The 16,668-nt window shown below is 43.0% G+C and overlaps 1 protein-coding gene across 1 annotated transcript in view; it reads right to left on the reverse strand.

Moving 5' to 3' along the window:
• Positions 1 to 857: 857 nt before the first annotated feature.
• ADCY8 (adenylate cyclase 8) overlaps positions 858 to 16,668 on the reverse strand; it is a 220,823-nt gene continuing 205,012 nt past the window's right edge. Inside the window, exons 16-18 of the mRNA XM_065895688.1 lie at positions 12,865 to 12,957; positions 4,265 to 4,379; positions 858 to 1,423 (exon numbers count right to left, since the gene is read on the reverse strand). Of these exons, the coding sequence (XP_065751760.1) occupies positions 939 to 1,423; positions 4,265 to 4,379; positions 12,865 to 12,957 (693 nt within the window). The 3' untranslated portion in view covers positions 858 to 938. The remainder of the gene's footprint in view (positions 1,424 to 4,264; positions 4,380 to 12,864; positions 12,958 to 16,668) is intronic.

Consider the following 16,668-nt stretch of genomic DNA (forward strand, 5'->3'; position numbering starts at 1 on the left):
GAAGACTAGGTCCCGAGATCATTGCCTGGAAGGCCTCTGCCCCAAACGCAATAGGACGTAAACGACAGCTAAATCTCTTATTTTGTTTTAACCACTAAGAATGGGAGTTATTTGTTACAGCACTTTCATTGACCAGTGCAGCACTGAGCCTAGTTCTAAAACTACCTATAAGGTCTTGGGCAACATTGTTCTGAGCTTTCTCATCCGTATGAAACTTTCCTCGCAGGCTTTGAGGTCAGACGAGAGGAGCTTGGGATGCCGTCTTCCCAGGAAACAGCGTACCTGCCTGCACCAACTTACCCACCTGCTGACTTTCTAACTGTGGCTGCAGCAGATCAAGTGGCCTTGGTCCCACCTCAGGACGTTTGTACTTGTTAGTCCTTCTGCTTGGGTCACTTTTCTCCCAGGTTCCATGGGTTCTTTCTCATCATTTAAGGCTAATCCTTTGCAACATGTCCTCAAAGACATGGTGCCTCCAGTTCAGGCAGCGTCCTCGACCTCCAGTTCTTTACCACAATTGTCCTATCACAATTTCTCATTGCATCTACTCTGAATGCAGAGTATTTATGTATTGGTTTATAGGAATATTATCTATTAACATTATCCATTAATATTATGGTGTGCCAGGTACAGGACAAGCACTCTTGGTAAACGGCAGTGCTTAATGATGAGCCCACTGTATTGAGTCTCTGTGTACAGGTCCCTTTTCCCTAGTCAAGGACTAGGTCTTACTTATCTTTGCTTCCCGATAAACCTTGTATGGAAGAGATGACCAAGAAATGTCTGTGACGGGAGAGAAGCTCAAATCGTGTCTTCGATCTAGTGCATCCAAAGACCAACGAAACCATCCTTGTTCTAAAAAAAATTAAACCTTTTTATTAGTATATTTATTTTATATATAAAAGAAATACAAAAAAAGAAACACAAAGAAAACACTTTTATGGCAACTCGGACTTGTCGGTGCCTTCGGCTTGGGCTCCCGGCTCAGGCCCACTGGGTGTCAGCAAGGTCCGCCGGTTGTAATGGCCCTTGATGATGCCCGTGTTGTTCTCATTCAGGAGCTGCTTCTGCCTTTGCCTGTTGAGGGACTGGACGAGGCCCAGGACGACCGCGGCCAAGGAGTACTGCCCGGGCAGTCTTCTCGGCGGCAGGATGAATGGGTTGGGTTGGACTCTTCCCAGGAGAAAGTACGTTTTGATTTTTCCTTCCTGTTCACTGATGCCCTTCACATAGATCTCCCCTCGGTAGTCAAAGGCAAAGCCCTGGTCCTTCAGGATGAGATAGGTCTCCTCTGGGACCTGGATTCTGCCGCTGACTCCTGTGCTGTCCATTCGACTTGCCAGGTTCACGGTTTTGCCCCAAATGTCATACTGTGGTTTCTTAGCGCCGATAACGCCAGCTACCACTGAGCCGTGACTGATGCCTGTGGGTGAACCAGAGAAACAAGAGATGAGAGAAGAGGGACATCAAGGAAGGGGCCGCTCCCTGCCTGGGACAGGGACCCTTAAACGAAGGATGTGATCTCTGCGGATAAACTGCAGGGTACAGATCCAGCCTCAGTCGCTTATTAGATGTGTGATCTGGGTTGGGTACTTAACAGATTTGGACCTCACTTCTCTCATCTGTCAAGTGGAAATAATGAAAGGACGCTGGTATGAGATGATATAGGTAAAGCCACTGGTATATTACCAGAAACCAGTGAGTGCTCGAGAGACAATAATCATTACTCTCACATGGATGCTGACTTGTCTTAACCTGCGGGACGGACAGGGCACTGATGTCGGGATGCTGGGATCGCCGCTTGCCTCTGTGGTCACAGTGCCCTGAGAGCTTGGGCAACACCTTTTCCTTCCCTGTCTTAGTCTACGTCCTCAGCAGCATTCCCTGGGTCCGTGGCCACAGCCTCCTAACACGCCTCCCTGGATCCCTGCTTGTCCTCCTGCAGACCAGACTCCACGCTGCTGCCGGAACCAGAGGGACTCTCTCATGCACGTCTGATCAAGTTACCACCCACTTCAACACCTGCCACAGCTCCTTTTGCCTATGGGCTAAAGCCCCGGCTCCTCAGGTTCTCAATCTAGGGCTTCTCAGAGCTGGCTCTTGCCTAACTTGCCAGCCTCATTTTTGTCACCACCCTCTCCCTCCCCTTTGCACCGTCTCCATACTGCACTGCTCGAGTTCCCCTAACCTGCTGGCTTTTCCACCTCTGTGCCTCTGTCCCTGGCTTTCTCTCTGCTTGGACTGTCATTTACCCCCAATCCCACAGGTTATTTGGTAGATCACAATTTCAAGACCTCCTTCTTCAGGAAATACAGACTTTTTTTTTTAAAGGAATGACAGTATTCCACTAAACACATTCATGGGCATATATGTCTCCTTTTACTAGACTAAGGATTTCTCGTTCTTTCTACAAACATTGACTAGGCATCTACTATAAAGCAGACACTGTTCCAGGTATTGGGGCTATGGTGGGAAAGAAAAAAGACATAGCCCTGGCCCTCATGGAGCTTACCTTCTACTGGGGAGAGACAGAAAATAATTTTAAAAATGCAATATAGTATCAGTGAATGATAAAGGTGATAAAGAAAAACCAATCAGGTTAAAGGGATAGAAAAATAGAGGAGGGTGTATTTTGGAGTAGGGTGGTTAGGAAAGGCTTTTCTGAGCAGAGATCTAGAGAAAGTGATAGTATAAGCCATGCAGATATCTGGGTTAGATCATTCCAGGCAGAGGGAAAAGCAAGATACACACACACACACAAACACACACACACACACACACACACACATGTATAAGATAGAACTGTGAACTTCGAGAAACAGCTCTTGCAGAATGCATGGGAATCACAAGGATGGACATTGCCCTAAAATTTGCAGAGCCCTTCCATAACCACTAGCCCATTCACATCTTTTCTTACTACTATGAGGTAGGCAGGGGAGGTAATAATATAACTCCCAGTTCACACATGAGGAAACTGACACTCAGAGGGGTTTAAACAACTTGCCCAAAGTCATAGAGCTGGTTACAGCAGACCCAAAACACAAAGTGAAAGGCCCAATCCCATTGGGAACATGATTTTCTAACCTCTGAACTATGCCAGGAGAATAATGTATCACACCAAGGGTTGGCCTTAATTCCAGCAACATCTCCTGAAATTACACAGCCTTTGTTCAAGGTTATAGTTCTGCTTTTTATTCCCAGTTCAATCATGTATTCAATGATTTCAGAAAGGACATGTAGGGTTGTTGGAAGATCTGGAAACAAGCCCTGAGCACCCCATCCATAGATCAAAATATAAAAATACCACTCATTTATTCCAGTGAACAAAGGCATGTGACATTCCTTAGATCTGACAAGTCAGGCATGGGTATTACCTGACCCTTTATACTTGAAAGCTGCTAAGGGTGAACCAAGAAAGTAAAATGGCATGCCAGCCAGAGGATACCTAAGACATGAGGATGGCCATAACATTTGTTTTAGGCCGCACGCTGGCTGCCAGAATGTCACTGGTCTCAGTCGGGGAATCCTGGAGTCGCTGCCAGGTTGACCATTTGGTTGTGTGATTGTAGGCCAGTTACTCCCCTTCTCTGGGCCTGACTTTTCCCATCTGTAAAATGTGAATGTGGACCAGAGCAGGGGCTTTCAGACTATGCTTTAGGAGGCCCCCTTCAGACTCCGCAGAGATGCTGAAGAAATTAACAAGTTATACAAACTGTAGATGACTATTATCACATAGCCGTGACTGTTGTCATTTTGCACAAGGGAGTCCCTAAGCCCAAAGAAGGATGAGCTGTGTGGCCGAGTGAAGAGCTATAGAGCTAACTGCCTGTCCCTGGCTCAAGTCAGCATGTGACATCCCCAGGAACAGAATCCTCCTTTTGGCTCAGGGTGTTATCCAGGAGAACGGGAGAGTAACGCATTGACCTCCAGTATCTGGTGACGTAGAAGACGGGAGGAAATGATTGATTAGACAGCTACCTCTCTCATCAGGGCCTTGTGTGGGTGGGATTCTGGACAAGCTGGAGGAGAGGTGGCTGTGGTCTGTCAGCTGCTTGGTGTTTCCGCACACAGGCCAAAATCCTTCCACTGCTTCCAGCATCTTGAGTGAGAGGAAGCCCAGACAGGCCTGTCCTTGGTCAGGTCACAGGCATTTTGTGGGAAAAAGCTCCCTTGGCTTGATGCCCAGGGCACGGGAGGGCTCGATAGAGCAAGGCCAGACAGCTCGGTGGGTCCCCGAGGTGCCACACTTCCAGCTGCTACTCACCAATCCGGAGCTCAAAATTGTTGAAAGAATGCTTGTTGATCTCCTGTATGCTTTCGGTCAGGGCGAGAGAGAAGTCGGCCAGGGCACACAGATGTTCCCACTTATCTTCACATTGCTGTAGCAAACATGAGAGAAGAGGTCATTCGACGGGGCAGACAGGAGCATTGCTGCAGCAGGGGTCTGGTCTGTGTCCTACCTCACCCACACATGCCTTCAAGGGAAGTGAGCAGGTGTGTGAGCCCTGTCCACCTAAGTCAGTGTCCAGAAACACAGGGTACCAGGAAATTTGTTTCAGAGAGTGTAATATGTGTGACTCTCAGATTCCATTCCCCACCCCTACCCTTGTCTGTTCAAGTTGATGCTGTTCACTTGTGTGTGTGTGTGTGTGTGTGTGTGTGTGTGTGTGTGTACACACCCTTATGTTCATATATGTGAGGTTTCCAATCTAGGAACCATGTCTATTTCCTTTGAAGTACTCACAGTGTCTGTTTAATAGATGTTTCACATAGACATTTGCTCTCTGAACCTCAGTTTCCTCATCTATATAATGGGGATAAGCATAGTTGCCCTGCCTACCTCATGAGGACTGAATGAGATTGTGTATGTGAAAGAATTCTGTGCCCCTCTAGAGCAGAGGTTGGCAGTCAGTAAATGGCCAGATAGCAAGTGTTTTAGGCTTTGTGGGCCGTGTGTGGTCTTTGTCATGACTACCCAACACTGCCATTTTAGCCAGAAAGGAGCCATAGACAAAATATAAATGAATGCATGTGGCTGTGTTGCAATAAAACTTTATTTACGAAAACAGATGGTGGATACATCAGATCACCAATATAGCAGTTGGGATGATGGTCTATCAGTATTTCCAAACTGAAGTCATTTTTAAATCAATACTTCTAATGCTAGCATCCAGTGTTTACACGTTCTACCATTGCCACACATCAAACTAAAACCTATACAATGTTAATTATTTACATTTAAATTTGTTTGTGGAGGTGGTGATGCTGGGGAGAAAATACTTAAATTTTTCATTAGAAGCTCCTAAGTCAATGAGGCCTTGAAATACAATATTTGATATATGTTTGTGTATTTGTGTCTTGGGGGTATAATTTTAAATTATAACTACAGTATATACTCTGGCTTAATTATACTTCATTAAATTATTTATATGAAAGAATCATATCTAGGTTTCAAAGATTCACTTATATATTCCTTGACAGCTACTGGCCCAGTACAAAATCCATGTTTTCTATATTCACCACACTGTTTCCAGCTGTACCTAACAGTTCCTTTTTTCAAAAAATGTATTTTATTTAAAAAGTTCTTTTTAACATCTTTATTGGAGTATAATGGCTTTGTATTATTGTTAGTTTCTGCTGTATAACAAAGTGAATCAGCTATACATATACATATATCCCCATATCCCCTCCCTCTTGCGTCTCCCTCCCACCCCTCTAGGTGGTCACAAAGCACCGAGCTGATCTCCCTGTGCTATGCGGCTGCTTCCCACTAGCTATCTATTTTACATTTGGTAGTGTATATATGTCCATGCCACTCTCTCACTTCATCCCAGCTTACCCTTCCCCCTCCCTATGTCCTTAAGTCCATTCTCTGCATCTGTGTCTTTATTCCTATCCTGCTCCTAGGCTCTTCAGAACCATTTTTTTTTAGATTCCATATATATGTGTTAGCATATGGTATTTGTTTTTCTCTTTCTGACTTACTTCACTCTGTATGACAGACTCTAGGTCCACCCACTTCACTACAAATAACTCAATTTCGTTTCTTTTTGTGGCTGAGTAATATTCCATTGTATATATCTTCTTTATCCATCCACATCTTCTTTATCCATTCCTCTGTCGATGGGCATTAAGGTTGCTTCCATGTCCTGACTATTGTAAATAGTGCTGCAGTGAACATTGTGGTACATGACTCTTTTTGAATTATGGTTTTCTCAGGGAATATGCCCAGTAGTGGGATTGCTGAGTCATATGGTAGTTCTATTTTTAGTTTTGTAAGGACCCTCCATACTGTTCTCCATAGTGGCTGTATCAATTTACATTCCCACCAACAGTGTTCCCTTTTCTCCACACCCTCTCCAGCATTTATTGTTCCTAGATTTTTTGATGATGGGCATTCTGATTGGTGTGAGGTGATACCTCATGCAGTTTTGATTTGCATTTCTCTAATGATTAATGATGTTGAGCATCCTTTCATGTGTTGGTTGGCAATCTGTATACCTTCTTTGGAGAAATGTCTATTTAGGTCTTCTGCCCATTTTTGGATTGGGTTGTTTGTTTTTTGATATTGAGCTGCATGAGCTGCTCGTATATTTTGGAGATTAATCCTTTGTCGGTTGCTTTGTTTGCAAATATTTTCTCCCATTCTGAGGGTTGTCCTTTCATCTTGTTTATGGTTTCCTTTGCTGTGCAAAAGCTTTTAAGTTTCATGAGGTCCATTTGTTTATTTTTGTTTTTATTTCCATTTCTCTAGGAGGTGGGTCAAAAAGGATCTTGCTGTGATGTATGTCATAGAGTGTTCTGCCTATGTTTTCCTCTAAGAGTTTTATAGTGTCTGGCCTTCTGTTTAGGTCTTTAATCCATTTTGAGTTTATTTTTGTGTATGGTGTTAGGGAGTGTTCTAATTTCATTCTTTTACATGTAGTTGTCCAGTTTTCCCAGCACCACTTATTGAAGAGGCTGCCTTTTCTCCATTGTATATTCTTGCCTCCTTTATCAAAAATAAGGTGACAATATGTGCGTGGGTTTATCTCTGGGCTTTCTCTCTTGTTCCATTGACCTATATTTCTGTTTCTGTTCCAGTACCATACTGTTTTGATGACCGTAGCTTGTAGTATAGTCTGAAGTCAGGGAGCCTGATTCCTTCAGCTCCATTTTTCTTTCTCAAGATTGCTTTGGTTATTTGGGGTCTCTTGGGTTTCCATATAAATTATGAAATTTTGTTATAGTTCTGGGAAAAATGCCATTGGTAGTACGGTAGGGGTTACATTGAATCCATAGGTTGCTTTGGGCACTATAGTCATTTTCACAATGTTGATTCTTCCAATCCAAGAACATGGTATATCTCTCCATCTGTTTGTATCATCTTTAACTTCTTTCATCCGTGTCTTATAGTTTTCTGCATACAGGTCTTTTGTCTCCTTAGGTAGGTTTATTCCTAGGTATTTTATTCTTTTTGTTGCAATGGTAAATGGGAGGGTTTCCTTAATATCTCTTAGATTTTTCATCATTAGTGTATAGGAATGCCAGAGATTTCTGTGCATTAATTTTGTACCCTGCTACTTTACCAAATTCATTGATTAGCTTTAGTAGTTTTCTGGTAGCACCTTTAGGATTCTCTATATATAGTATCATGTCATCTGCAAACAGTGACAGTTTTACTTCTTCTCTTCTGATTTGGATTCCTTTTATTTCTTTTTCGTCTCTGATTGCTGTGGCTAAAACTTCCAAAACTAAGTTGAATAACAGTGGTGAGACTGGGCAACCTTGTCTTGCTTCTGATCTTAGTGGAAATGGTTTCAGTGTTTCACCATTGAGAACAATATTGGCTGTGGGTTTGTCATATATGGCCTTTATTTGGTTGAGGTTAAGTTCCCTCTATGCCTACTTTCTGGAGAGTTTTTATCATAAATAGGTGTTGAATTTTGTTGAAAGCTTTTTCTGCATCTACTGAGATTATCATATGGTTTTTATCCCTCAGTTTGTTAATATGGTTTATCACATTGATTGATTTGTGTATACTGAAGAATCCTTGCATTCCTGGGATAAACCCCACTTGATCATGGTCTATGATCCTTTAAATGTGCTGTTGGATTCTGTTTGCTAGTATTTTCTTGAGGATTTTTGCATCTAAGTTCATCAATGATATTGGCCTGTAGTTTTCTTTTTTGTGACATCTTTGTGTGGTTTTGGTATCAGGGTGATGGTGGCCTCATAGAATGAGTTTGGGAGTATTCCTTCCTCTTCTATATTTTGGAAGAGTTTGAGAAGGATGGGTGTTAGCTCTTCTCTAAATGTTTGATAGAATTTGACTGTGAAGCCATCTGGTCCTGGGCTTTTGTTTGTTGGAAATTTTTAATCACAGTTTCAATTTCAGTGCTTGTGATTCGTCTGTTGATATTTTCCATTTCTTCCTGGTTCAGTCTCGGAATGTTGTGCTTTTCTAAGAATTTGTCCATTTCTTCCAGGTTGTCCATTTTATTGGCATATATTTGCTTGTAGTAATCTCTCATGATCCTTTGTATTTTTGCAGTTTCAGTTGTTACTTCTCCTTTTTCATTTCTAATTCTGTTGATTTGAGTCCTCCCTTTTTTTCTTGATGAGTCTGGCTAATGGTTTATCAATTTTGTTTATCTTCTCAAAGAACCAGCTTTTAGTTTTATTGGTCTTTGTGATTGTTTCCTTCATTTCTTTTTCATTTATTTCTGATCTGATCTCTATGATTTCTTTCCTTCTGTTAACTTTGGAGTTTTCTTGTTTTTCTTCCTCTGATTGCTTTAGGTGTAAGGTTATGTTGTTTATTTGAGATTTTTCTTGTTTTCTGAGGTAGAATTGTATTGCTATAAACTTCCCTCTTAGAACTGCTTTTGCTGCATCCCATAGGTTTTGGGTTGTCGTGTTTTCATTGTCATTTGTTTCTAGGTATTTTTTGATTTCCTCTTTGATTTCTTCAGTGATCTCTTGGTTATTTAGTAGTGTATTGTTTAGCCTCCATGTGTTTGTATTTTTTACAGATTTTTTCCCTGTAATTGATATCTAGTCTCATAGCATTGTGGTCGGAAAAGATACTTGATACGATTTCAATTTTCTTAAATTTACCAAGGCTTGATTTGTGACCGAAGATATGATCTATCCTGGAAAATGTTCCATGAGCACTTGAGAAGAAAGTGTATTCTGTTGTCTTTGGAAGGAATGTCCTATAAATATCAGTTAAATCCATCTTGTTTAATGTACCATTTAAAGCTTGTGTTTCCTTATTTATTTTCATTTTGATTGAACTGTCCACTGGTGAAAGTGGGGTGTTAAAGTCTCCTACTATTATCGTGTTACTGTCGATTTCCCCTTTTGTGGCTGTTAGCATTTGCCTTATGTATTGAGGTGCTCCTATGTTTGGTGCATAAATATTTACAATTGTTGTATCTTCTTGGATTGATCCCTTGATCATTATGTAGTGTCCTTCTTTGTCTCTTATAATAGTCTTTATTTTAAAGTCTATTTTGTCTGATATGAGAACTGTTACACCAGCTTTCTTTTGATTTCCATTTGCATGGAATATCTTTTTCCATCCCCTCACTTTCAGTCTGTTTGTGCCCCTAGGTCTGAAGTGGGTCTCTTGTAGACAGCATATATCCGGGTCTTGTCTTTGTATCCATTCAGCCAGTCTATGTCTTTGGGTTGGAGCATGTAATCCATTTACATTTAAGGTAATTATCGATATGTATGTTCCTATTACCATTTTCTTAATTGTTTTGGGTTTGTTATTGTAGGTCTTTTCCTTCTCCTGTGTTTCCTGCCAGAGAAGTTCCTTTAGCATTTGTTGTAAAGCTGGTTTGGTGGTGCTGAATTCTCTTAGTTTTTGCTTATCTGTAAAGGTTTTAATTTCTCCATCTAATCTGAATGAGATCCTTGCTGGGTAGAGCCATTTGGTTGTAGGTTTTCCCTTTCATCACTTTAAATATGTCCTGCCCGTCCCTTCTGGCTTGCTGAGTTTCTGCTGAAAGATCAGCTGTTAACCTTATGGGGATTCCCTTGTATGTTATATGTAGCTTTTCCCTTGCTGCTTTTAATATTTTTTCTTTGTGTTTTCTTTTTGATAGTTTGATTAATATGTGTCGTGGCATGTTTCTTCTTGGATTTATCCTGTATGGGACTCACTGCACTTCCTGGACTTGGCCATTTCCTTTCCCATATTAGGGAAGTTTTCAACTGTAATCTCTTCCAATATTTTCTCAGTCCCTTCCTTTTTCTCTTCTTCTTCTGAAACCCCTATAATTCGAATGTGGTTGTGTTTAATGTTGTCCCAGAGGTCTCTGAGACTGTCCTCAATTCTTTTCATTCTTTTTTCTTTATTCTGCTTTGCTGTAGTTATTTCCACTATTTTATCTTCCAGGTCACTTATCCGTTCTTCTGCCTCAGTTATTCTGCTATTGATTCCTTCTAGAGAATTTTAAATTTCATTTATTGTGCTGTTCATCATTGTTTGTTTGCTCTTTAGTTCTTCTAGTTCCTTGTTAAACGTTTCTTGTATTTTCCCCATTCTATTTCCAAGATTTTGGATCATCTTTACTATCATTACTTTGAATTCTTTTTCAGGTAGACTGCCTATTTCCACTTCATTTGTTTGGTCTGGTGGGTTTTTACCTTGCTCTTTCATCTGCTGTGTATTTCTCTGTCTTCTCATTTTGCTTTACTTACTGTGTTTGGGGTCTCCTTTTCACAGGCTTTAGGTTCATAGTTCCTGTTGTTTTTGGTGTCTGCCCCCAGTGGGTACGGTTGATTCAGTGGGTTGTGTAGGCTTCCTGGTGGAGGGGACTGGTGCCTGTGTTCTGGTGGATGAGGCTGGATCTTGTCTTTTTGGTGGGCAGGACCACGTCCAGTGGTGTGTTTTAGGGTGTCTGTGAACTTATTATGATTTTAGGAAGCCTCTCTGCTAATGGGTGGGGTTGGGTTCCTGTCTTGCTAGTTGTTTGGCATAGGGTTCTCCAGCAGTGTGGCTTGCTGTTTGTTGAGTGGAGCTGGGTCTTAGCATTGAGAGAGAGATCTCTGGGTGAGCTCTCGCCAATTGATGTTACGTGGAGCCAGGAGGTGTCTGGTGGTCCAATGTCCTGAACTCAGCTCTCCCACCTCAGAGGCTCAGGCCTGACACCCGGCCGGAGCACCAAGACCCTGTCAGCCACATGGCTAGGTACGTGGGGAGTTTCTTGCCTTTTGGGAAGTCTGAGGTCTTCTGCCAGCGTTCAGTAGGTGTTCTGCAGTAGTTGTTCCACATGTAAATGTATTTTTGATGTATTTGTGGAGAGGAAGGTGATCTCCACATATTACTCCTCCACCATCTTGAAGGTCCTTCACAATTCCCTTTTTGATCACATTTCACTTCCTTTCTACAAATTCTAACCATGCCCACCATTTAAGAACTGATTTAACTGTCATTACTTTTTGATAGCATTTTATTGTAAAATATAAACCTATTTGTATATTTTTAACACTGGAAATATTTGACAAAGCTCAGATTCTTTACCATAATAATAAAGTCATTTTAATGAACTTGTTGTATAATGATTTAACTCTCCCTAACTGTTAAACATTTACTAAGCAGGACTAACCAAGTCTTCGATAGATAGCACTATTACATACATGCTGTGCCTGTAAAGATACAGCATGATGGTAATATCTAGGATACTAGTGTGTCTATTTGAGAGGACCATTGCTGAAAAGAGATATTTCAAATTTTCTTGGTATAGGATTTGAAATGTGTAGCAATTTGCAATGAAATTTGTTATTAGAGGCAAAAATATCACCAATCCTTTTTGTAATTTGGAAGCACTTAGGTCACTCTCTCTCTATTATTATACATCTTTGCTCTCCCAACTCTTTGCTTACATTTTTTAGCTTAGACTGCACACTGGCCTGCAACTGTTAATTTACATCTCTGCCAGTCCCTAGGCTGTGAATAACATAAGGGCAAAATATGATTTAGTCATCTTTGGGTCCTGAGTTACTGTAGGCACACCTATAGAGTTCAACTAGACAACACTTGCATTTCATAAGAATGTTTAAATTTAAAGAGGTTAAGTGATTTGCCTCAGAAAATAAAACTGCATGTTGACAACAACAAAAAACAGAAACAAACAAACAAACAAAAAAACAGATGGTGGGCTGGATTTGGCCTGGGGGATGTGTTTCTGGACCCCTGTGGCAGAGTGATGTGCACATGTACCTAATGACTATAAAGGTTTCTTCTCAGATAGTCGTGGAATAGTTCTAGGTTTTTAGTTGGAAAGTGAGCAAAGAAGAATGAGGTGGAATGAGGATTCCTCTCCCTGGCCGCTTATGCCCATTTCCATAGAGCATTTATGGAGGACCTACCAGGTGCAAGACTGTGTGGCTAGCATGACTCTATCTCAGGTAATTCAGCCATGGGCCCTGGAAGGTGGATGCTAGTTTCCCACGTAACACTAGTGTCTGGCACAGTCACCTCTCAAAAAAGCAGAACTATTATTATTATTACTTTTGGAGGAGAAACAAAAGTAAGAATAAAACAGGCTGGGATCAGGGGTTTAGTAACAGCCACAACTAAATCATAACCAGGGTATTTCTTCGTCCTGATTTTGTTCATCTAGTGAACAGCAAGGTTCAGAATGAAGACTAGAGGCTTCTCAATCATAAGGAAGCATCAGTACACCCAGTAGACCCTGCTTACCTCAGGAGTACAGGTACCGCACACACCTAGAATATCCACTTCATCGGATTTTCTCCCTACCTGTCCCCAGGTTTCCTGGTGATGACAGCCCCACCACCTTCAGCAACCTGACCAGAGTAAGGTCCCTGCCATAGGCTGTGGCTGAATGCAAAGCATTCCTTTACCTGTTTTTCAGGTGACAGGCCTGACACGGCCATGTAGGTGCTGCCAATGGTCTTAATCTTTTCAATGTCTTGAAACCGGTCTTCACCAAGCAGCTGAAACAGATTCAGGCAACAGTGTCAGTCCTGGTATTTGTGCTCCCCCTGGGGCTCCTGGCAACAGGCCCCTGGCTCACAGTGAGGACCACCTCAGACTGGTTTAGCATCCTTGAGGTAGCCACTCTTCTCTCTGAGAATCAAACATTCAGGCTCTCAACAGATATCTATTGAGCACCTGCTAAGTGCCAAGTGCCGAGATGGGTGTGACCAGATACTCTTAGATCTGTTTCTAAGAATCTTTGAAATAAACAAAGCTATCTTATTAGTTTAAAGAAGAAATTGGCAATATTCCCAAATCCATCAACACATCCTTTTGGCTTTACTCTCGGCATGCATGTAAAAAGCTTAGCATTTCCTGCCAGTACCCTGGTCTAAGCCACCATTAGTTTACACCTGGTTATTGTATTGCAATAACGTACCTAATCCCAGTCTTTACCTCCACACTCCCAGCATGGCAGCCAGAGTGATCCTGTTTAAATGGAAGTCAGACCATGTCCCTGCTCTGTGGCTTCCCGTTCTACTCAGGGTCAAAGCCAGAGTCTTCACCATGCCCTGAAAGACCTGCCATGCCCTGTCCCCTTCGCTCACCCTGTTCCAGCCACACTGACCTCCTTGCTGATCCTAACAAGCCAAGCCTGTTTCTGCCTCAGGACCTTTGCACTTGCTGTTCCCCTGTTGGGACGCTCTTCCTTCAGACAACTACATGGCTCATCCCTCACCTCTTCCAGGTCTTTCCTCAAATGTCATCCCAGTGGAGTCTTGCTGATCACCCCATGCAAGACCGAACACAATATCCTGTCCCCACATACATATTCTCATCTTCTTCCTGCTTTATCTTCTCTCCTTAGCACTTACCCCTGACTGTGCTTATTTATTGTCATCTTTCCTACTAAAATGTAAAATTCCTGGAGGCAGGTATTTTTGCCTGTCGTATTTACTACTCAGCACCTAGACAGAGCCTAGCACACAGTAGGGATGGATGAATACCTGTACGGAAGAATGAGTACCATCCTTGCCATTTCCTCCATCCTCACCTGCAGTTTGGATTTTAATGCCAAGGAAGGGAAACCTTGGTCTCTTATTTAGCAACTGTGCTAAGAGAATAATGCTCTCTCTGTTTGTCCCCCCACCTCAAAAGTCCATGTCTTAGTCCCTGGAACCTATGGATATGTTACCTTATGTAGTAAAAAGGACATTGCAGATGTGATTAAGTGAATGATTTTGTGATGGGGCAATTTCCTGGGTTATCTGTGTGGGCTTGTAATAGGGAAGAACAAATATGACTCCATATCAGATCCGGTTCTTTTACTTTAACCTTTGTATTCTATTGCTTTTGCTATAAGTTAATCACTAAAGTGATGCTGCCTATAGGCTTAAAGTATACATAATGGCCCATCTCCAGGAACCCTGCCTCTCATGCCTGAGGGTGAAGCTAAAATACCTTACTTTAAGCTCACAGGAAACATCCTGACCAGGCCCACCTATGAATGGCTGCAGGAAAGAGGAAATTAACACATCCCCTCCGGAGTCTGGCAGGAACCAGGGCATATGCAACAATGTACTGCTTTCTTTTCTTTTTACTTTGCCTCCTTACTTCCCCCTCTTTCTTCTATAAAAGAAACTAGCACCCAAACCCAGGCAAGATGGTTCTTTAGGACACTAGTCCACCACCTTCTCTGTCTGCTGGCTTTCTGAATAAAGTTGCTATTTCTTGTCCCAGCAACTCGTCTCTCCATTTATTGGCCTGTCGTGTGGCAAGCAGTATGAGCTTGGACTCAGTAATGGGCTCAATGTAATCACAAGGGTTCTTGTAAGTGAAAGAGGAAGGCAGGAGGCAGAGAGAAGATGTGATGGAGTAAGCAGAAGTCAGAGTGATATGATTGCTGGCTTTAAAGACAGAGAAAGGGGCCACAAGCCAAGCAGGACGGGGGCCTTTAGAAGCTGGAAAAGGCAAAGAAAGAATTCTCCCCTGGAGCTTCCGGAAGCAACACTGCCCTGCTGACACCTTGATTAGCCCTGTGAGATCCATTCTGGATTCTGACCTCGAACCTATAAGAGGATGAATTGCTCTTATTTCCAGCCACTAACTTTGTGGTCATTTGTTACAGCAGCCGTGGGAAGCTAATTCAGCAACTATTGGCTGAGCTTCTACAATGTCTGATGAACAAGACACATGAGGTCCTAGCCATCACGGAACCAACAGCCCAGGCAGGGGTGTCCGATGTTAGATAAATCATCACACTAACAGGTGTCCTACCTCAATTTTAGTAAAGTTTATGGTGGAAACATACCGGGAGTAGGAATAAAGAGGATGGATGATTTTGATAAAATCTGGAGCATCTGGGACCACTTCCCTGAGTAAGTGATTTCCAATTTCAGTTGTGAAGAGTGAGGGGGGTTTTTCTAGCAGTGGAGCTTGTGTAGTAGGAGGTGGGGAGCACGGAAAGGGTTGGCAGGGGCATCCAGACATGCCTTTGGCTGCCCACCTGCCTCCCTCTGCCCGCTTACAGCTGCACTTCCCCAGGGTCCTGGGGGAAGATGAAACTCTTCCTTCCTCTCCTCTTCGGAACTACTTGGGTGAGGGCCAGTTTCAGGTCCAGGCAAAGCTACCTCCTCTTCAGAAGTTGATCAGGAGTCAGCAAGAGGCTTCGCTATTTCATTTACTAACCACACGGCAACTTTATCCACTCTCTAGCTAAAAGCCTCAGGAGTCATAGTGGGGTTCCTAATCAGCCCCTTGTTCATCCTCTAGTCCGCGTGGAGACCCGAGATGTGAGAGGGCTCTTCAGCCTTCCAAGAGGCCGGGGTGGGGGCGGGGGTTGAGGAGCCCTGGTGCTGGGCTGTTGCAGACCCAGTCCTGGAGCATGTGCTCCGGGCAATGTTCAGCCTTCCTCGGAGCCAAGTTCCTGTGGCAATTGCATCAGCAAGAAGAGCAGTATGGTTACTGACGGGTGTCTGGCTGGAGCTTAGTGAGGGCAGAATCTAGAGGGTCTCTTTTGACCCAAAGAAAGAAGGCAAGTCTGGGTGACCCAAGGACCCACGTGAGAAAGGCTGACAGTGCTTGGGGTTGGCAAGCCAGGGAAAGCCTTTTTTTTCCCCCTTCCTGTTGACTACATTCTTTTCTTTCTTCCTTCTCCTCTGCTTCCTCTCTTCTTCTTCCTCCCCTTTGCCTCTCTTCTTTCTCTTCCTCCTTCTCGTCTCTGCTTCTCCTCTCTCTCCTCTTTCAGCTCTTCCCATCTCTCCTTTTTCCTCCTCCTGGTCTGGAGCTGAGCTTCCTGGACCAATTCCTTCTCTAAGCCACTCCTACTTCCCTCTGCAAACACCCATCTCTACCACTAGGGGCGCTGTCCCCCATCGCTTTATTGGGAAGACTCCAGGGTATCTATCGATACAGTTTGGACCACCAAGATACAGACTTACTTCACATTTATTTATTTCAGTTTAAAAACATGGAAGTGATAATTTTGGGGATATGCGGTGCTATAGATTTTAAAATAAAACAAAGCTTGACGTCTCAACCTTCAGTCAGATTGAGCTTTTTACTAGAGTTATTTAAAAAAAAAATTTGGGGGGTCTTCCCTTGTGGCGCAGTGGTTGAGAGTCCGCCTGCCGATGCAGGGGACACGGGTTCGTGCCCTGGTCCGGGAAGATCCCACATGCCGCGGAGCGGCTGGGCCCGTGAGCCATGGCCACTGAGCCTGCGCGTCC

The sequence above is a fragment of the Phocoena phocoena genome, chromosome 17 (genome assembly GCF_963924675.1).
Source record: "Phocoena phocoena chromosome 17, mPhoPho1.1, whole genome shotgun sequence".
Taxonomy (NCBI): Eukaryota; Metazoa; Chordata; class Mammalia; order Artiodactyla; family Phocoenidae; genus Phocoena; species Phocoena phocoena.